At 39.9% G+C, this 22,298-nt stretch overlaps 1 protein-coding gene across 2 annotated transcripts in view; it reads left to right on the forward strand.

Annotated features, from left to right (window-relative positions):
* Positions 1–22,298, forward strand: part of doc2b (double C2-like domains, beta) — an 88,571-nt gene that overhangs the window by 62,621 nt on the left and 3,652 nt on the right. Inside the window, exons 8-10 of one of the 2 annotated variants that reach the window (XM_020048582.1) lie at positions 4,846–4,950; positions 5,420–5,590; positions 9,846–9,956. In XM_020048582.1, the coding sequence (XP_019904141.1) occupies positions 4,846–4,950; positions 5,420–5,590; positions 9,846–9,886 (317 nt within the window). In that variant the 3' untranslated portion in view covers positions 9,887–9,956. Of the gene's footprint in view, positions 1–4,845; positions 4,951–5,419; positions 5,591–9,845; positions 9,957–22,298 lie in introns of those variants that run through there. The other variant, XM_020048581.1, reaches the window with a different exon arrangement.

The following is a 22,298-nucleotide window of genomic DNA, read 5'->3' on the forward strand; positions in this document are numbered from 1 at the left end:
CTTTTCTGACCATCTCCCCATTTTGCTGTAACTGTACTGTAAAATGTCTGAATACTAAGTGCACTAAAAGGGACCCAATTCACTCTGTAATTCAAAATAAACACTGCATATATTCACACTGTGTGATTTCCTGCTCTGAAATCCATTTTACCATCACGCTTTGAAGTTGATGATAAATATTGAAAAACACCAATGAATATCCGGAGGCATATTCTAAATGGATGGGATACATTTACATTTGAGAACCATCTATCTCAACCACATCATTCTACATGCTGGATGGTGAAGATGGCCAGCCTGCCAATGGATACTACAAATCATCCAACAGTGCCCCCAAGGGCTTCCAGAATTGGCTCACAGAGACTGGATGGAAAAAGAAAACTCTGGAGGACCAACTCACTTTTAATGCAAACACCATCTGACATCAGCTCAAGACAGTAATGAACAGTAACAATGTATTTCCTTAATTGTCTTCTGAGGTTTTTGCTTTATTGTTTTTGCAAACATAATGACCAAATTGTGGACCTCAATTTGACCTGTAATAGAGCAGCTGCACCACATGTGAGATCTAGCTCTGTGATACTTTAGCTTTAAGGAGTGGATAGACTCCTACTGTAGTCAATGATACCTGCTACATCCACACTTACTTAAAGTGTAGACACGTCTGCTATAACAAGGGTCTACAATTAGGTTCTGAGCCCAAAGTGGCTGAAATGAATGATATCAATGCTTTTTGGATATGTAAATCATATTGACCAGCTACATAGCAGCAACCCCAAATACATGGTAGGGTTGTCCAAAGAGAAAGCATTGGAATGCTGTAGAATTTGTCCTCCAAGAATCAGCTATGAGAATCAGCTAAAAATCAGTACATGACTTCATTAAAATGTACTCCTAAATTAGTTCTGGCCTGCCAAGAGTTGCCCAGCTCCAACTTTAAATTGGGTGTTAAAGTCCACCCAATTTCCCACATTGGATCTAGAGTCAGTAGATATCTTACAGACAATAGCGAATGCTACTGACTCAGCCCCAGGTGTCATTTTTATGTTTTTAATGTAACATATCATATATAGTAGATCATAATCACTTGCTGCACGTAAGTAATGTTCATTGATCACAGTCCCAGTGTAGCTGCTACATATGTATTATTATGTTTCTTAAAATGAAGTGTTGAAATAGCTGGTTTATGCAAGTCCCTGTGATACACATTCGTTTTGAGTGAAGACTTATCACATCCCATGTGCCTCTCAATTTCTTTTTATCACTGCCCTGGCAACGAACTGCATGCCATTGAATAGGCCTTGAAATCCTTTTGAAAACAAAGGTCAATGTGCATGAATATTAGGTTGAACTATCCCACATGCTGTTTACTGGTATACAACACAAGTAGTGGCATTTAAAATGTTATTGACATGTTAAATCCTGACCACCCACTGTCTGTCACTTGTATTTAGCGCCTTCTCCACACAGTCATGAATACTTCAGTCATGCTCACTCAGATCCTTGCCTTTTGCTGTTCAACTCAGTCGTCACATAAGTAGATCGTACAGACCGAGACCTCTGACTGCATTACTTAACCCCGCTGGCAGTTACATCTGAATCAGAATGCAGTTGATTGATAGTTCTTTAAAGAGATGGGAGGAACATTAAGCAAAAAGCAACAAATATTTAAAATGCATAAAAAATAAACCCATGCTTTCTCTTTTTCGTTTTTTCTTAGTGGAGACTGGAATTCACAAATATTTTTCAGGCTTTTTTGTGAAGGATCTTTGTTGAATGAAACATAATGTGCATGTTCAGATAAAGCAGTGGGATTCACATGAACACCAACCTTATTCAGTATGGGCTGCAGGTATTGTTGCCTACAAGACCAGCCAGAGACACTCCTTACTTCTTTTTAAGCCTGTCGCTGTGCGGCTTTGTGTTATAGTTGATTGGTCTTTACCCCTACAGCCGGGATGTATGTTGGCTGAAAATAAGTAAATAGAAGTACAGGGTCAACCAGAGGGCAGCTCTTCTAAATGTCATTTTGGAGTTTAGTGCCTTGCTCAAGGGATCAAAAGTAGGAATTTGTACATGTGCTGCATGTTACAATGGGTTTCTCAGATAGTTGTTGTCTAGTAGCAATATGTACTGGAAATAAAAATATTTTATAGATTGCACATCTTCACACACAAAATGGTATATGATCCTCCGGAACCAAAGTGTAAAACACAGAGTGTGGGTAGTTGGTTTAAAAAGATATTGTATTTATTTATTTTTTTGCTTTTTGTTTTAGAGAATCTAAAATATGTCAATATACTTCAAGATGACAAGGAAATACCGAAACAGTATAAATAGGAATTGACCCACTTTCATAGACGGTCTAGCTTGTGAGAAAATCTCAGAAATTAAAACTAGACAGTCGGGGGGCATAAAAAGTACCCCAAATGATGGTTAGAGAAAGATTTGTTTCAAATTTTGGCACTGTGGAAATATAAACCTTTTTAAGTGCTGCCCTCCGGACCTTGTTGAAGAAAGACAGAAGATGGACCATTAGAATTTTTTTTTTAGCAAAAGGTCCTTGAGGGTTTATAAGTGGTGACATGTTCTGCATATTACACAAACTCCTAGCTGTCTGCCTTTGGGGTTGACACAGTTCGGGCAGTGCAGGAGGAAATTGCTGTTAGAAATGAGACATAAGTCACTGCTCGCTTGGCAATATTCATCAGGCCAGATTGAAGAGCTGGGTGGTATTTCTCAGGGAGTGTAAGAAAAGAGTGAAAGAGAGAGTGCAAATGCATCAATTACTGAAGAAACCATTGATCACCTGACACCATTTCTGTGAAGACCCAGTGACACATTTGATGCCAATAAAGCCTGGATAAGATGGAATCTTGTGAGAGATTGAAGTAGATATATACTACGTGGTGGCCCCATCAAGCATGTGTTCCAGTTTTCAGGGGAAATGGATGGAGGCTTTTACGCCATAACAATGTGAAAATCCATTTTTACTCCACCACATTTTCTGGTTGAAATGTACAAAAGAGAAAAACATAAATAGTACAATTTCATTCAAGTCAAAAGAGAAACATACATATTACCATTTAATTCTAGTCAGCAGCACAATGTAGCAGATCTAGTTTCAGAAAGCAAGTCACGTTAGGTTAACATACATAAAATGCACAGATTTTGATCCAACGATGAGACTAACTGAGCTCAGTGCTGCCTCCTCTTATTGAGTATCTCAAGTTGAAGGCTGACTAGGGTACTGCAGGGTGCAATAAGATACAAAATTATTTTCATAATTTGTTTTGTGCATGATTTTAATCAGTTTAGGGAGAAACATCTGATGTAATTTAAGCGAACATCTGTACCTTGACCTTTGTGGCTTAATAAGAAGGGGGAGTTGTTCTCCTTAAGTGTGTTCATATATATGGCAGATATGTGTGATGGTGTTTAGTGTACCGTAAATCTTTGTGTGTTCAAGTCAATGACAATATGTTTGTGAATGTGTTAATGAGACATGTATATGCTAAGGGAGGGGAGGGAATGGGGAGGAGAGATGACACAGAGAGAGAGAGAGAGATCTCATATAGTACACCCCTTGCATTTCCTGACTGACTGAAACCACAGCAGATGGGCTGTAAACAAATTGGAAAGCAGGCGTGTGCTGGTCTCTCTGTCTTGCATTTCTTTCCTCTCTCCTTCATAAAAAATTATTTGCAGCCTGGCCTCGGGCCACTGGTGGAGGGAAAGTGTGTTGCGGTACGATCGCAAGGGCCTCCTCATCCTAAATCAGATTCTGTTTCTCTCTCTGGCTCCCATGTGCAATCTACAATCCTGCAACTAGCTGGATGGGGCTTTTTAAACCAGTATGAATTTGACAGATTACAGGCCTCCCCACTGGGCCCAGCAGAGAGAGGGCTTGTCCCTGTGATTAATGTATATGATTTCATGTGCATTATAACATAACCCATCTTCAGGTCATAAAAGGGCATCTGGGATTGTTTAACTGACTACAGATAATAGCCCAAAAACACTTGGACACAAGGATTTCAGGTGCAGCTCATTTGAGGTGGCTGTAGCAGAACGATATCACAGTGAATGAACCAGCTATTTGACATGAAGGTCACGCCATTAAATGCTGCCCATCAGTTGTGTGATTACATAGCATAATATTTACACTAAGATAGAAAACATGTGTGATTAAAAGAAATAAAACAAATACTGCACAGTGCAATACCTGTAGCAGAAAGATATCAGAGTAAATGAACAGGCTTTTTAACAAGTCGATCACGGCATTAAACACTATTAGGACAGAGTGCAGGATTCTTCACTATTTCACCCTGTCTCATGAAACTGGTTGATGGGATCCTTCTCTATTTCACCCTGTCTTATAAAATGGGTTGATGGAATCCTTCACTATTTCACCCTGTCTCATAAAACTGGTTGATGGGACCCTTCACTATTTCACCCTGTCTCATAAAACTGGTTGATGGGACTCTTCACTATTTCACCTTGTCTCATAAAACTGGTTGATGGGACTCTTCACTATTTCACCCTGTCTCATAAAACTGGTTGATGGGATCCTTCTCTATTTCACCCTGTCTTATAAAACGGGTTGATGGGATCCTTCACTATTTCACCCTGTCTCATAAAACGGGTTGATGGGACCCTTCACTATTTTACCCTGTCTTATAAAACGGGTTGATGGGACCCTTCACTATTTCACCCTCTCACAATTGGAGATGTTTTGTGCAGGAATCTCCAGGTCACCACATCAAGATGTTTGTGACCAAAACGCTGGATGTTTGTCTTGTTTGTTTGGTAATGTTCTAATCTCTTGTCTTTGCCTTGCTGCAGTGGTTTCTAGTGGCAGCGACAGTGAGTCGGACCACAGTGAGCGCAGCGTGGACAGCAAGCTATCCGACCCGGGTCTCCTGGAGTACAAGCAGCAACCAAACTCAGGTCCAGAAACCACTTAAGGATGTCCATTTAAACAACCTGTCCCTGTCACTCGACACAAAAACACAACAGAGTAGAAAAACCTTTAGATTTTTATTAATTGTGCACTTAAAGAAGTTGTACTTACTGTATGAAATGCCTTTTATTTATATTTAAGCGTTATAGGACAACAGGGTGTGTGGTATTCGGCCAGTACACCATAGCTTTTGCTGTTCTTAGTGCATTGCAGAGTGCCTGGATACAGTCCTAAGCCGTGGTTGAATGCCCAGCTCTGCAGTGCTTCTTACCTAAGAACAGGTCTAAGCTGGGATATGTTGGCCGTATGCAACACTGCCTCGTGTCTTATTGCTTAAATATGCAGTTGTTATATACATTTACATTATGGAGATTTTGTGGAAGCTCTTAAGTACGTCAGACAGCCAAAACGTTCTCTCTGTATGTTTATCCTTTGGCCCTATGTGTTTACCCACAGTGTTGAGTGGGGAGCCGAGCAGGACTCACACAGGGCTGGGTTGGGGCACACAGGGCAGCCTGCTGTCAGAGAGCCCCTCCAGCCTGGCCGGTGAGTCTCTCCACAGCACCTCTACACCCCTGGCACCCTCCCATCAGGGCTGCGACATAGACCACGGCCGGCCCTCCCCTAGTAAGTACGCACCCGTATGTATATCTAGGACTTGCCATTATCCACTTGCCATCAATGTCACAGTGAGTTATACTTTGTGACAAACACGGAGCACAGTTTCAGTTGCCACATTTTCTTTCAATAAAGTAGTTTTCGAAGTCAGACCAAGAAGAAAAGACCTGTAAATGATTGGTGCTGGCGACATTAGGGTTGTGCACTCAGGACCAGCGTCGGCCATCTGTGTGTGTAATTTACAATATCGCCTTGGATGAAGTCAACTGTAAATGTGTTCATTCCAACGATGGCCTCCTGTGGTGCCAGAGGGATGTGGCCTGAGACAGACCACACGAAGTGAGACAGATGAGTGGGTGTGTGTATCGGTGTGTGTGTGTGTGTGTGTGTGAATGTTATTATTACATCCATATTGTGTATACTTCGGGTGGGTTCTGATCCATCAAACACCACATACCCCTCTGTTCTGGCTAACCCCTTCTCCATTGGACCTGACTGGACCAGATAGATAGATTTGACCAATATGGGAATGCTGTGTCGATCCACATGACCTTTTATTAGTCAAGGAGTTATTTACCCTGTGCAGGGACTGCTGTGTGGATAATACTATAGTTATTTACCCTGTGCAGGGACTGCTGTGTGGATACTACTATAGTTATTTACCCTGTGCAGGGACTGCTGTGTGGATACTACTATAGTTATTTACCCTGTGCAGGGACTGCTGTGTGGATACTACTATAGTTATTTACCCTGTGCAGGGACTGCTGTGTGGATACTACTATAGTTATTTACCCTGTGCAGGGACTGCTGTGTGGATACTACTATAGTTATTTACCCTGTGTAGGGACTGCTGTGTGGATACTACTATAGTTATTTACCCTGTGCAGGGACTGCTGTGTGGATACTACTATAGTTATTTACCCTGTGCCGGGACTGCTGTGTGGATAGTACTATAGTAATTTACCCTGTGCAGGGACTGCTGTGTGGATACTACTATAGTTATTTAACCTGTGTAGGGACTGCTGTGTGGATACTGCTATAGTTATTTACCCTGTGCAGGGACTGCTGTGTGGATACTACTATAGTTATTTACCCTGTGTAGGGACTGCTGTGTGGATACTACTATAGTTATTTACCCTGTGCAGGGACTGCTGTGTGGATACTACTATAGTCATTTACCCTGTGCAGGTACTGCTGTGTGGATAGTACTATAGTTATTTACCCTGTGTAGGTACTGCTGTGTGGATAGTACTATAGTTATTTACCCTGTGCAGCTTTTACCAATCCGTTGAGATCTCACTAGGCCAAAAGGGCAGAGTGGAGAGAATCAACCTCTATGTGTTGTCTAACCTAACAATGGTCTGGCCTGTTGTCATCCATTGCAAATGGAGAACTCTGACAGCTGAACATGAGTGCCTGCTGAAGGGAACATCCCATTATCTCACAGGCTTACTGATCAAACATTCAGTTCACTGCCCCAGGAAAGAAAAGTGGGTCCTCCAGACCCTCCAGTATATTTCTGTTTCTGCCTGTGGGTGCGGCGTAGTACCTACACTGGGCGCCAGGATTCTGCGGTGCCCCCACAGCTAACCCTGCCTGCACAGCCACATCATGCCCACTGGCACAACTCAAGCCCAATTAGTCCTAATTTGCACAGCAATGGTATCAAGCAGCAGGCTGCATGTCTCACTAATTTGTACCAACCATCGACTGAGATATATATATGTATATATATATATATATATATATATATATATATATTAGTAGATAACAACTTTCCTTAATGTGTTCACTTGAGACTTGTTGAAAGTGAAATAACAGTTCTAGTTTAACGGGGGACAAGTATATACAGTGGGGAGAACAAGTATTTGATACACTGACGATTTTGCAGGTTTTCCTACTTACAAAGCATGTAGTAATTTTTATCATAGGTACACTTCAACTGTGAGAGACGGACTCTAAAACAAAAATCCAGAAAATCACATTGTATGATTTTTAAGTAATTCATTTGCATTTTATTGCATGACATAAGTATTTTATACATCAGAATAGCAGAACTTAATATTTGGTACAGAAAACCATACGTTTCCTGTAGTTCTTGACCAGGTTTGCACACACTGCAGCAGAGATTTTGGCCCACTCCTCCATACATACCTTCTCCAGATCCTTCAGGATGTCGCTGGGCAATAAGGACTTTCAGCTCCCTCCAAAGATTTTCTATTGGGTTCAGGTCTGGAGACTGGCTAGGCCACTCCAGGACCTTGAGATGCTTCTTACGGAGCCACTCCTTGGTTGCCCTGGCTGTGTGTTTCGGGTCGTTGTCATGCTGGAAGACCTAGCCACGACCCATCTTTAATGCTCTTACTGAGGGAAGGAGGTTGTTGGCCAAGATCTCGTGATACATGGCCCCATCCATCCTCCCCTCAATACGGTGCAGTGGTTCTGTCCCTTTCGCAGAAAAGCATCCCCAAAGAATGATGTTTCCACCTCCATGCTTCACTGTTCGGGTTGTGTTCTTGGGGTTTTACTCATCCTTCTTCTTCCTGCAAACACTGCGAGTGTAGACAAAAAAGCTCTATTTTTGTCTCATCAGACCACATGACCTTCTCCCATTCCTCCTCTGGATCATCCAGAGGGTCATTGGCAAACTTCAGACGGGCCTGGACATGCGCTGGCTTGAGCAGGTGGACCTTGCGTGCGCTACAGGATTTTAATCCATGACGGCTTAGTGTGTAACTGTGATGGCAATTTCTAAAATTCCAAAGTTCTATGAAAATGGTAGGTAAGACAGGAGAAATCAATTGCGCAATAAACGGTTTTAATCTTGCTTGCAAGGAGAAAGTATACAGGTTACAAAGTAACGGTGGATAGTTTCTAAATAAAAACATCATTTCGACAGTATTTATTACATAGGAAGAAGGGGTGTGGTAAGATGCTGCCATCTGTTTCATGTCAATCAAACACATTTCCCTTTGTTCTATCACACACGTCAAATGCTATCTTCCCCCACCTTATCCTTCCTGCAATAATGTTTACCCAAAGGGGCCAACTGACCTTACTGCCCCCTTGCTGTATCTTCTCCTATCCTGTCCTAAAACCCATTGATCTGCATCTGGACAGACAATAGATGTCCCCTATGCAAATACCAGGTCCCACACATTCCTGTACCTATCTTAACAGTGGGACTCAGTCCTTTACTCAGAGAGAATACATTGTGCATAGAAATTTCCACAACAGTAACTTATGTTTTTTTTTGAGACTGTGGTCCCAGCTCTCTTCAGGTCATTGACCAGGTTCTGCCGTGTAGTTCTGGGCTGATCCCTCACCTTCCTCATGATCATTGATGCCCCACGAGGTGAGATCTTGCATGGAGCCCCAGACCGGGGGAGATTGAGCGTCATCTTGAACTTGTTCCATTTTCTAATAATTGCGCCAACAGTTTTTGCCTTCTCACCAAGCTGCTTGCCTATTGTCCTGTAGCCCATCCCAGCCTTGTGCAGGTCTACAATTTTATCCCTGATGTACTTACACAGCTCTCTGGTCTTGGCCATTGTGGAGAGGTTGGAGTCTGTTTGATTGTGTGTGTGGACAGGTGTCTTTTATACAGGTAACAAGTTCAAACAGTTGCAGTTAATACAGGTAATGAGTGGAGAACAGGAGGGCTTCTTAAAGAAATCTAACAGGTCTGTGAGAGCTGGAATCCTTACTGGTTGGTACGTGATCAAATATTTATGTCATGCAAGTAAATGCAAATTAAATACTTAAAAATCAATGTGATTTTCTGAATTTCTGTTTTAGATTCTGTCTCTCACAGTTGAAGTGTACCTATGATAAAAATTACAGACCTCTACATGCTTTGTAAGTAGGAAAACCTGCAATATCGGCAGTGTATCAAATACTTGTTCTGCCCACTGTATATACATGTTTTTGTATATTTTTTTGATCTTCATGTGTCATATCCAAGAGAGGCATTTGTAACATTTACTTTCACAGCTCTTTTATCTGTCCTATTCCTGTATACATTTACATAATTAAACTTAGGATGTACTATATCACCAACGCTAGCTACTGCCACCCGATGTCATGAATGTGTCTTCAAACTCTGCAGGATAATGAGTTAATTTGCATTTATTACCGAAGCCATTAGCCAACTAGTAAAACCACTCCTCATGTTCCCCTGAATGGAGAAGTATGTCTAACTCTATCTCTGCTTAATAGTTGCGACTGTGAACTGTTGGTGTTTCACTGAGTCTCTGTCTTTCAGTTGTACTTCTCCCCCAGTACCCTGCCACTGGAATTTATTAACAACGTGGATGTAATTGATTTGCAATGTGGACGTCATGGATGGACCTTGGCTGTGTTAAATGCACCAATTCATGGATTTTCTTCAGGGAACCCAGTGAATGGATTTCCATTTATTAGGTGTTGGTTTATGCTGCCATCAAACAGCAGGATGTCATTAATCAGAACAATCAGATTTGTCCCCATGTAAAACATCAGTCAACATTGTCCAGTTTCAAGCCACATTTTTCATTGCAATTATTAATTCCCAAAATGTTTTATTTGCACTCATTAATTGCTGGTTCCTTATAGCACAACTGAACCGTTGTGTTTGCATGCTCAGCTGTGCTTGAATAATTCCCATCTTTTGTAGAGTGTTATTGTAGGGTGTATGTTCTCCAGATTTAGCATTTGATGTTGACTTTAGCATTTAATTGGACATTTTCCTTTATTTGAGATGTAGCCCATTCAATCACTGTTGAAGCAACTTCATAAATTATACATCCCCCCAATTATGTTACAATTAAATAAATACTTGTTTTATTATGGAAATAATAATTTTAGAATACATTAAAAAAACGCAAGGCTATCTTAACGTAGATTATTTTTAAAGTATGTTGAAATAGCTATGTAATTTTTTTCAAAATACAGCTGTTTTCCTTTTATGAAACCTGTTGGAAAAAAAGCCAAAATGACTGCCCACCCCTGTTCTATATCATACATTTTTAAACCACTTTATTCATACCTTTGAGCATTAGAGCTAAACCAAGCCCAGACTACTGTTCTCCCTTGAATGAATGATTGACATCATAAAGGATGAATCTCAACCTAATATCACCAAGTAACAATTTATTCATTCAGTATATTATTTTTTGCTATACTCATAACAAAATTGTATCGGTTGGTTTTGTGTGTATTCTTGCATTGAAGCCTTGAGCCCACACAGAACCTGGGTCTTTATGTTCATTTTTTTGTGTTTTCATGTTGTCTTTAAATCACTTTTCTGTGTGTCATAAGGTACTGTGGGTAGTCGTGTACAGCTGTGGGCTAGCTTGACTGGAATGTGGAGAGGGAAAAGAACCAATAAGTTTCTTTCAGAAGTGGTTGTAAGTCTTCCATCGATTTTCTTGATAGCAAGATGGAAAATTGCTTGTTTCTACCCAATACGCCCCAGACTTAGGCATTCAACCATTATTCACCCCTCCTCCTCCCTCTCCCACATTTTATTTATTTAATGTACCTTGACATTTCAGAGCTTTACTGCTATTCCTTTTTTCCTTCCTTTCTTCTTTTTTACACTGACATTGTATAATCACACTTCATCACTGAGCACCACTTTAAGAGTGATTCCTGATTTGCTGATGCAGAAAACTGGTAAACAGAGTGATGTAAAAAAACTAGTTTTATCAACAGTTCTCTGCAGCACTGGATCAAGTTTATAAAAAAAATACTTTATTTAAAAGGCAAAACATTTTTTTTTGTAAATATAATTTCTAAAACAAAACAAAGAAATATACATAGAAGAAGGGGATAGAAAATTAGCACACAAAACAAATGTAGAAAGACAACAGAAAGTGTTTAGCACTGTAATGTGATGGTCAAGGGGCACCAAGGACATAAACCCAGTTCTGACGGAGTAGGGATGGCAATTCTCATGGTCCGTTCCAAGCTAGCTGGATGATGCCATGTTGTCATCAAGACAAAACCTGACAACGCGGATATTAGTGGCCCTGTAGAGACAATGTTAGACTTTTCTGAAGTGGCCAGCAATGAATTCAGATCTAAAGCATTATGAAGACTTGTGGAGAGATCTGAAAACAGCACTTGGGCATGGGTCTAGGGTATAAACATTTATGGGTCTAGGGTATAAACATTTTTGTCAATGCCATATTATTTTCTTATTTTAAAGGATTATAGCCAGTTCTGAATAAAAAACTAATGCTCTGTAATATTAACAATTAAATGAAGAATAGTGGAGACCAGATACCTTGGTTTATTTCATCTTATATTTTGAGAACATTTTGAGAGTTGAAGAACGTGCAAGGGTGCCAATACATTTGGCCACATCTGTATATGCATTTTTTACATTGGCCAATCTAGTAGTTGAGAGGTTTTGTAGACATTGGTATTTCAGTACCCCTTTGGCAGATGAGTCATCCACTTGGCAGTTTTCCACTCCCCAGCAACAAGTTCATCTGACGAACTTCAGTAGTTTGATACTGAACTCTACACAACATTTATCCAAGCATCAGTATCTGCAGCAACAGATCAGGTAGGCCTAGTAATTCACGCTTTACATTCCACTTTTGGTTCTTAACAACATGTTTTAAAATCAGTTATTATTTTGTTATAGAACATATTGTTCATAGCAGTATAAATGGTAAAATTATTCCCATTACTATATTTACTTACATGAAAAAACAATGACTGAACTAAGTTGATTATTTGCAACCAGAAAAGGACAATATACAGCCCCAGCCATAAATTCCAAACCACCTTCCTGTTTTGATCAGAATGCCAGGATGTGGGGAGAAATCAGTAGGCCAAAACCACACCATAACATATAGCAGTCATCATAATACACAGTATATTAGATGTTGTAGAGACCTGTTATGATTAACGTAAGCCAATTGATGTGATGCATAGGGTGTTTGGCTTTCACAGACCTGGGTTCATTTCTCGGTCCCTCCGCTTGTCATGAGTGTCAAGAGTGGGATCGCAGCTGTAAGGGCATCAGTGAATAGTGACCATTACTATATCAGCCACAATATAATCCCCACGAAGTGGGTTAAACCAATAGTAAGTTGTTTTCTTTTACATAATACAGAAAGGTGTGCTTGGTCTATGCATGGAAGGTAAATGTTTGCTGTTATTATTTTTGTGTTAGTGCTTCAGACATATGAGACATAGGCTACATCACCATGATAATCAGACGTCGGTTAGAGAAACATGAATGTGTTTGTAAAATAGCATATTGACAGAACATGATCCAGATCCACAATGTTAGCTTTGAGAATAAAGGTTTCTGGATGGGCAGGCAGGGTGGGGCTTGGGCAAAACTCCATGCCACAGGCTTTCTAATAACAGGAGGGGGGTTGGGTTAGAGTCATTTGGCAAACATAATTAATAGCACTCCAGTCCCCCCTGATTAGCTTCAGACTAGGGCTGAATACAAGATGAGGACAGACTATAGAGATGCTGCCGGAGATTTCTCCTACTGAGATCGTTGCTGTTTTTAACATAGAATGGGTTACTCCAAACCGATGATCTTTCTGGACGCATGAAAACAGTGAGAAAGCCTATTGTTAAAGGCGATTGTACTGTCAAATCAAAGGAGAGCAACTGCAAATGTCTGAAATGTATACATGTACTTTAACCGCCCTGACTTATAGGGGCAATATGTAAAAATGTTACAGTAATTATTTGATCCCCTGCACATTTGTCCACTGACAAAGAAATTATCAGTCTATAATTTTAATGTTAGGTTCATTTGAACAGTGATGGACAGAATAACAAAAAAAAAAATCCTGAAAAACGCATGTAAAAAGTTATAAATTGATTTGCATTTTAATGAGGGAAATAAGTATTCGACCCCTCTGCAAAACATGACTTAGTACTTGGTGTCAAAACCCTTGTTCGCAATCACAGAGGTCAGACGTTTCTTGTAGCTGGCCACCAGGTTTGCACACATCTTAGGAGGGATTTTGTCCCACTCAACTTTGCAGATCTTCTCCAAGTCACTAAGGTTTCGAGGCTGAAGTTTGGCAGATTTCTATAGGATTTTCTATAGGTCTGGCTAGGCCACTCCAGGACCTTAATGTGCTTCTTCTTGAGCCACTCCTTTGTTTGCCTTGGCCGTGTTTTTTGGGTCATTGACATGCTGGAATTCCCATCCACGACCCATTTTCAATGCCCTAGCTGAGGGAAGGAGGTTCTCACCCAAGATTTGACAGTGCATGACCCCGTCCATCATCCCTTTGATGCGGTGAAGTTGTCCTGTCCCCCTAAGACCCCCTAAGACCCCCTAAGCATAATGTTTCCACCTCCATGTTTGACAGTGAGGATGGTGTTCTTGGGGTCATAGGCAGCATTCCTCCTCCTCCAAACACGGCGAGTTGAGTTGATGCCAAAGAGCTCGATTTTGGTCTTGTCTGACCACAACACTTTCACAATACTTTCACCTAGTTCTCCTCTGAATCATTCAGGTGTTCATTGGCAAACTTCAGACAGGCCTGTACATGTGCTTTCTTGAGTAGGGTTACCAATTGTTTTCTTGGTGATTATGGTCCCAGCTGTCTTGAGATCATTGACAAAATCCTCCTGTGTAGTTTTGGACTGATTCCTCACTGTTTTCATGATCATTGCAACTCCACGAGGTGAGATCTTGCATGGAGCCCCAGACTGAGGGAGATTGACAGTTCTTTTGTGTTTCTTCCATTTGCGAATAATCGCACCAACTGTTGTCACCTTCTCACCAAGCTGCTTGGCGATGGTCTTGTAGCCCATTCCAGCTTTGTGTAGGTCTACAATCTTGTCCCTGACATCCTTTGACAGCTCTTTGATCTTGGCCGTGGTAGAGAGTTTGGAATCTGATTGATTGCTTCTGTGGACAGGTGTCTTTTTTACAGGTAACAAGCTGAGATTAGGAGCACTCCCTTTAAGAGACCTGTATAAAAGACCCCTGGGAGCCAGAAGTCTCTGATTGAGAGTGGATCAAATATTTATTTCACTCATTAAAATGCAAATCAGTGTGGTGTTGCGGGAGCAAAGAACCAGGTGCAGGCAGAGGTAGTCGGTGTAGTTCTTTAATTAAACAAACACCCAGCACAAACAAAACACAATGAAAGAAAAGGGCTGACTAAAGCAGCAAAACAACAGTACACCACGGCTCTAAAGAAACTTAAGTTCAAACGGCAACACACACGACGACATCCAACAATAACAATGATCGGGGAACAAAGGGGAAACATTTACACACTTACAAATGATGTGATAGGGACCTGGTGTGCATGATTAAAGACATGTGACACAAATCAAGTCCGGGATGTGTTCATAAGTGATGGGAAGTGAGAATGTACGGAACGGTGGTGCTGCTGCTCACCGTAACATGACAGTACCATCTAAATATTTTTAAAAGCTGTATACTTTCTGAAAATTTTTGTTTTTAAAGCTTTTGATAAGTTGGTTGACCAAAAGTGAAATTGATACTTACAGATTGGAGGGGAGAATTGGTTTGAATGCATTTGAATTCTATTACGTTGCTTTTTAAAGTTTCACTTAATTAATTCAAAATAAAAAATGCCTAATTATGAATAACATTTATGGTTAATGGTTAATGTTAGCTTTTGGTTAAGGTTAGGTGTCACGGTACTGAGGTTAGTGTTAGGATTAGGATCAAGGCTAAGGGTAAGGCTACAAAAACAAAACAATGCCTGTCTCAACAACACAATTTCCCATCAAAAAATTACTCACCTCTCAATGGGATCAAACTTGACTAAAAGTCGGTTGCGGAAACGGTCGCCCACCATGCCTGACCACAACACCCTAGCAGTAACCCAATTTACATAACTATGAATGCATACATAAATGCTCCTAGCGGCAAGTTTCCGATGGTGGGTAAAAAATCCCTTCTCATAATTCACATTGAACATAATTGTGAGTTAATTAAGGACCAATATCACTGGGATATGTTGATATTGCACGTAATAACACTGCTGATATATTTGTAATTAACATAATCGTGTTTTCCAAAATAGTTACTTACACACATAATTGCTACTTGTCGACTGTCTGTCAAAATTCTTCATAATGTTCCACCCCCCTCATTGCAGAGTTACATACAACTTTGTGGACTACAGCCAGTTTATAATAAATTCATACATAATTGTGAGATAGTATATGATCCATTAGAGTGCTTGTAACAGGGCAAATACCACATGCTTATTATGTGCAACCAGCGCTGACCTGCCCTGGTTACACTGCTTGATTAATTACTGTTGTATTCATGTTCTCCTACATCATTTTACAAAGGTATCAACACACCCACGTGATTGGTGTGTAGCAAAAGATGTAGGAAACAAATACGTCTGTATGACCTGTCATCCTTTCTCTGCCTCCTCACTGACTTCTCCTCTTAAAGATACCTTTTATTGGTCCAAATATACGTCTTTTTACTCTAAGCCCAGAAAAACTATTTTCTTCGTTCCTTAACACTCCCTTCCATTGTCCGTATTTATGGATGACTCTGTCAACCACTTTGAAAAAATGGTTGATAACATTTGCAGCTCATTCAGCCAGTTGAGTCCACCGGTCCCAAACACAGAACTTGTCAACCTTTTTTCCCCTGCTCTTTTCCGATAAAATCCTGTGAACGGTGAGGTCCATTCACCGACAACCTGCCCCTCATCCCCATCCCCTTCCCCCTCCAGACCATCTCTGGAGGACTTCCCCAGTTCCTTAAGTTCAGCATTAACACATTCCCTGAGAATTTGCTGCATCCCCTCTGACTTCAAGAGTGGCCAGATTTAGTCGCCTCCTTTGGAAACCAAAACCCGCCCATCTGATGTCAAAGCCTACAGACTAAAGTCTTGCATGGGGTGTGTTTTTTGTGGAGATGCTCCCGGACTGGGCTGGGTCGTTTCCTGAGAACCACCTGATTGAAGGAATTTTTTTATTCTGGAACCCAACGCGTGTAGATCTACAGTGGGGCAAAAAAGTATTTAGTCAGCCACCAATTGTGCAAGTTCCCCCACTTAAAAAGATGAGAGAGGCCTGTAATTTTCATCATAGGTACACTTCAACTATGAGAGACAAAAAGAGAAAAGAAAATCCAGAAAATCACATTGTAGGATTTTTTATTAATTTATTGTTAAATTCCTCTGTAAAATAAGTATTTGGTCAACTACAAACAAGCAAGATTTTTGGCTCTCACAGACCTGTAACAACTTCTTTAAGAGGCTCCTCTGTCCTCCACTCATTACCTGTATTAATGGCACCTGTTTGAACTTGTTATCAGTATAAAAGATACCTGTCCACAACCTCAAACAGTCACACTCCAAACTCCACTATGGCCAAGACCAAAGAGCTGTCAAAGGACACCAGAAACACAATTGTAGACCGGCACCAGGCTGGGAAGACTGAATCTGCAATAGGTAAGCAGTTTGGTCTGAAGAAATCAACTGTGGGAGCAATTATAAGACAATGGAAGACATACAAGACCACTGATAATCTCCCTCGATCCAGAGCTCCACACATGATCTCACCCCGTGAGGTCAAAATGATCACAAGAACGGTGAGCAAAAATCCCAGAACCACACGGGGGGACCTAATGAATGACTTGCAGAGAGTTGGGACCAAAGTAACAAAGGCTACCATCAGTAACACACTAGGCCGCCAGGGACTCAAATCCTGCAGTGCAAGACGTGTCCCCCTGCTTAAGCCAGTACATGTCCAGGCCTGTCTGAGGTTTGCTAGAGAGCATTTGGATGGTCCAGAAGAGGATTGGGAAAATGTCATATGGTCAGATGAAACCTAAATAGAAGTTTTTGGTAAAAACTCAACTTGTCATGTTTGGAGGAGGAAGAATGCTGAGTTGCATGCTGTGAAGATGGAAACATCATGCTTTGGGGCTGTTTTTCTGCAAAGGGACCAGGACGACTGATCTGTGTAAAGGAAAGAACGAATGGGGCCGTGTATCGTGAGGGAGTTGAAAGTCTGTGGTACCCAGCGACCGCCCCAAAACATCATTGCTCTAGAGGAGATCTGCATGGAAGAATGGACCAAAATACCAGCAACAGTGTGTGAAAACCTTGTGAAGACTTACAGAAAACATTTGACCGCTGTCATTGCGAACAAAGGGTATATAACAAAGTATTGAGATTAACTTTTGTTATTGACCAAATACTTATTTTCCACCATAATTTACCAATAAATTCATTAAAAATCCTACAATGTGATTTTCTGGATTTCTTTTTCTCATTTTGTCTCTCATAGTTGAAGTGTACCTATGATGAAAATTACAGGCCTCTCTCATCTTTTTAGTGGGATAACTTGCACAAATGGTGGCTGACTAAATACATTTTTGCCCCACTGTAGTTCCAAGTGCCAAACCATTACTTACCAATAAAACCATCCATTTATTCATGCTTCATCACTGCAGCACATTGGTGCTGATTGTCTGTCTTTGAAAGTGCTTTGGAAGGGTTGGAAATGCTTTGGAGTTAGTTCTGCATTTTATTAATCGGGTGTGACGGTTTAATTTATGAATTTGAATTAAGCTAATGATGCTAAATCCTGGCTGGGTAAAAAGTAAAGAATGGATTATCATCGAAATTTGACCCCATGGGCCTTCAGACAAAATACAGCTTAAGGAAGCTTCTGTTTTGCTGATAAAGGATCCTGGCATTACTAAATAATATTATCATGACTAAACAAGTTAAAAAGATCCAAGTAATCAAATATAGTTGAACTTCCCCTCTCTCACCTAATATCAGACCAAACCAAACCAAATCACATCATATTTATATAACGAGACCGGTAGTTTCCTCCCAAAAATGACACATGAAAGGTAAATACAAAATAAGCTAAACCTTAAAAGCTGTATTAAACATTGGGTAATACATCCCTCTCTAGCAGTGTATTACATTTTTATAACTATTATTAAAATGCACTATATTCTTTTAACATTTCAGTGAAATGTGGGTCTCGTGATGTGAGTGGTTGAAATTCTAACTGGAGACACAGGCTGTTTAACTCGTTGACCCAGAGCTCTTATTGGGTACTTGTCAGATATGCTGATAAACTGATGAAGGAGAGACTCTCTCCCACATGCAGACCACCTTATTATCTCCCCAGGAGGCTGGCTTTATTGTACTGGTGTCAGTTAAAGGTAATGGCATGTGAAATGAACCAGCGCCAGCTGTTTCCAGTGTTTTTCAGACATTTCAGATATTGGGTTACACTTTATTTGGATAGAAAAGATCTGTACTTTAGATGCTCTGCAGATATTCATAATCTCAATAAACTAACAAAAAACAAAGTACATGTTTGCTAAGTTTAAGTTTGTGTCACGTTTAGAGTGTTTGTAGATAGTTAATTGAAATGTTAATGATAGTCTGTAGATTACCAATAAAGCATCTATTGATTGACCATCCAAAAAAGTATTGCCAGATCTTGCTTGGTGCAGAACACCTTAATTAAAAGTTCACCTCAACTGTGACATAGTGACTAGCTTTTCATTGCTCATTATATCTGGAGCCATCTTTCAGAAAGAATTGGCTTTGCACAAAAGAAAATGGACAATCAATATTTTCTATTAAAAGTGTACGCAATGGTCTCCAGTGATTAATGGAATGCTATTCCTCATCAACCCTGTAGTTGAACTGTCATGGCCAACCTAATGTGTGGGGTACATGGAAATACTGATCATACGTCATAGACTCAGACCTTTATGCTGGCTGCACTACAGCATAGAAGGAGGCATATGGAGGTCAAGTCTGTTCTCTGTGGAAAACGTGATTTTGTGCCACTCAGTATACTTTCAAACGGATGCTAAGCATACAAGTACATTGTACATACCATTGATATGAAACAGAAATTGTTCTGGTTGAAAACAACGTGTTTGGCATCAAATCAACTCCTAATATTTTATTGTAGTTTCATATTTAATTGCAACGTGTAAATTGGACAAATTCGAAGCTGATGAATTTTTGTACGTTTTCTTTTTCCATTATGATTTGTGTTTGGATTGCAGTTATGTAAACATACATTGCACCATTTTTGTGACATTGTTCTGGTATAATTGGAATGCACAGAGAAACAGGGCTTATTTGACCTTTGCTGGCGACGATCAACTGGGTTATGTACACAGACCCTTGCATCATAACCCAATAATCAAATCAGGACTCCCTGACATACGTTTTGGCAGCCAGTTTTCTAGTTTATCTAAGGTAAGGTAAACATTAGCTCACGTGAATTTCCGAGCTGGTGTCAATTTGGGATGAAGAGGATGACTCCAACTAGATTCCAACAAGAACAGCATTTGTTTTTTAGCATCACTGAAATATGCAACATGGAGGAAATTTGTATTGACAAAATGAATAGGTACATTTGTTGACCATTTAGCCAATTTAATGAAAGACAACCAGTGTTAGAGTTAACTAATCTAAAGTTAACGGACACTACTAAAACACTTCAATATGCCTGCTCTGGCAACAGAATACAGGTTCTCTTGATTTTGAACATTTAGAAGTCTGGGCACTCCATATCATGTTCTGTGTGTTTAGGCATTTCATTATCACTGTTATTGCATTTATTTCTGATTGATGTGTTGGGGTGATTATGTCTTTTGTATAATGTAAAATTTATATTTCCACGGTTGGGCAGTGAAGCATTTCATGTAATCTGAACACAAAAAATTACTGGAATCATTTGCTCTACCAGAAATAATCAGAAAGTATGAAGCATGCAATAGAGCAAAAAACATTTCTGTTTTCTCAATGTCTCTCGTATAGGACTTTATTATTATTTGGGGACATTATTATTATTGGGCACACGTTCATGTCTAACGTACAACTGCTCCAATGCTCTGTTGCTGATGACTGGGATGAATTCAGGTGCAGATTTCAGGAGCTGGGAAAAGCACCTTATTGTAATAATTAACCAAATGTGAATTATAGTCAGGTAAAGTGTAAACCAGGTGTCTTGTCCTACTACTAAAATTGGCAGTTGAATTCAACCCTGTTATCATCAGCCAAGCACTGTGATAGATGCATGCCTGACATCACTGTGGGTGCAATGAAAATAATCCCAATATGGCAATTCCTGGATAAACATAACATTAACAACTATGTGCATTGAAATTGCTTGCCTTGTGTTCTGTGGGTAATGGTCCTTTTTTGTGGCGATCATAACATTCACAAAATGATCGTTTCTTATGGTGTTAAGATAACATCATGACAGATTATGAGAAGTTAAATCAACTGCTGTTATTTGTAATGACATGGGTATTACTGTCATGAAGATGCTGTGCTTTACATGCAGTCTTTCCCAAATCCTCCCCTCCTTCACTACGTAAAGCACATGTTGATGTCTTAAGTTTCAGCCACCTGTTTCAAAAAGCATTTAAAAATATTTCTTACCAAAAATATATACACAGTATTTTAGACATGTTATCATTCAACAATAGCTGCACATGTTTACCCTTTTAGAGTAATGACTTTTCAGTTGGGTGCATTATCCTTACAGCAGTCTTTACACTATGATTTTCTTATTTTGAGGGATTTTAATTCTTAGATGGTTTCCAAAAATGTGTGGTATCACTCTAGAGGGGTTATGGGCTACCTGGTTGCCAGGAGACAGACAGGAGGCTCTTACCTTCAGAAGCTGTGTTTGAGGATATTTCCATTAATGAAAATGACTGTGACACAAACAGCAGAATTAATGTAATTGTATACTGTGCCAGTCCTTCCCCAATGGTCGGTAATTGTATTAGCATGGAGGGCTGGTGGATTACTCTTGAAAGAATGAAATAAACTACAGTAGGAAATGGTAAGGGGTAGATATGATGCAGTGTCTGTTTCTTGAATCTAAGGTGAAGTCTGGCTTAATACTTAGGCTATTACATTATGGGTCTAATTAAGGTTTGCTTACAAAAACCTAGACTTCATTACTACTCCTGCTGTGCTTCTAGTTTATTGGTAATTAACAGACCATAAGAAACACACCAACCTTGTACATTACCTGCACATTACCTTACAAATAATGGATGATGTGACGGGTCGAAGCATAGACAAATCCATTTCTTTCAAGGTAATGTGTAGAACAAAGGTGTTTATCCTTCTTATACTATGGTATACATATATGCAAACATCTTATATGTTTTCCATAGTATAATTTATATTTTCTCATGTTTGGTTGCTAAATACACAACCCAATTATGTGTATTTGCTCAGTAACTTCAGACGTGACCCAGCAGTTCATTCTAAATGTTTCGTTGCCATAATGGCTTGAGATACATATACGTGACAACTAATCCTGACATAATAGGCAACAAAACCAATACATTTTCAAATAAGACTAGACTACATATTGTTTGCTTTTTCCACAAACATTTTTCCACAGCTGTTCACACCAGTCAGCCTACCACAAGCCAGATAGAGGAGGAATATCCCTGCTTAACTTTTGAGCTTCTTGGCAGCAGTTATCCAAAGCACAAATGGCGGAAAGAGATTCCTGTTATTTCTTCTACCAATCTGAATAAAACACACAGACTGCCAACAGACACAGGAAAGTTACATATGTGGAACTTGCCAAAACTGAATAAGAGCGACATGAAATAAAGTCAAATTGTCTCACAGGAAAAGTATGGAAATGACTAGCAAAAGAATTTTAAAAGCCAGCAGGTATTTATTTATAGGATAAACCAACAAACAACTTA

This window comes from Esox lucius, chromosome 7, assembly GCF_011004845.1.
Source record: "Esox lucius isolate fEsoLuc1 chromosome 7, fEsoLuc1.pri, whole genome shotgun sequence".
In the NCBI taxonomy this organism is placed as follows: Eukaryota; Metazoa; Chordata; class Actinopteri; order Esociformes; family Esocidae; genus Esox; species Esox lucius.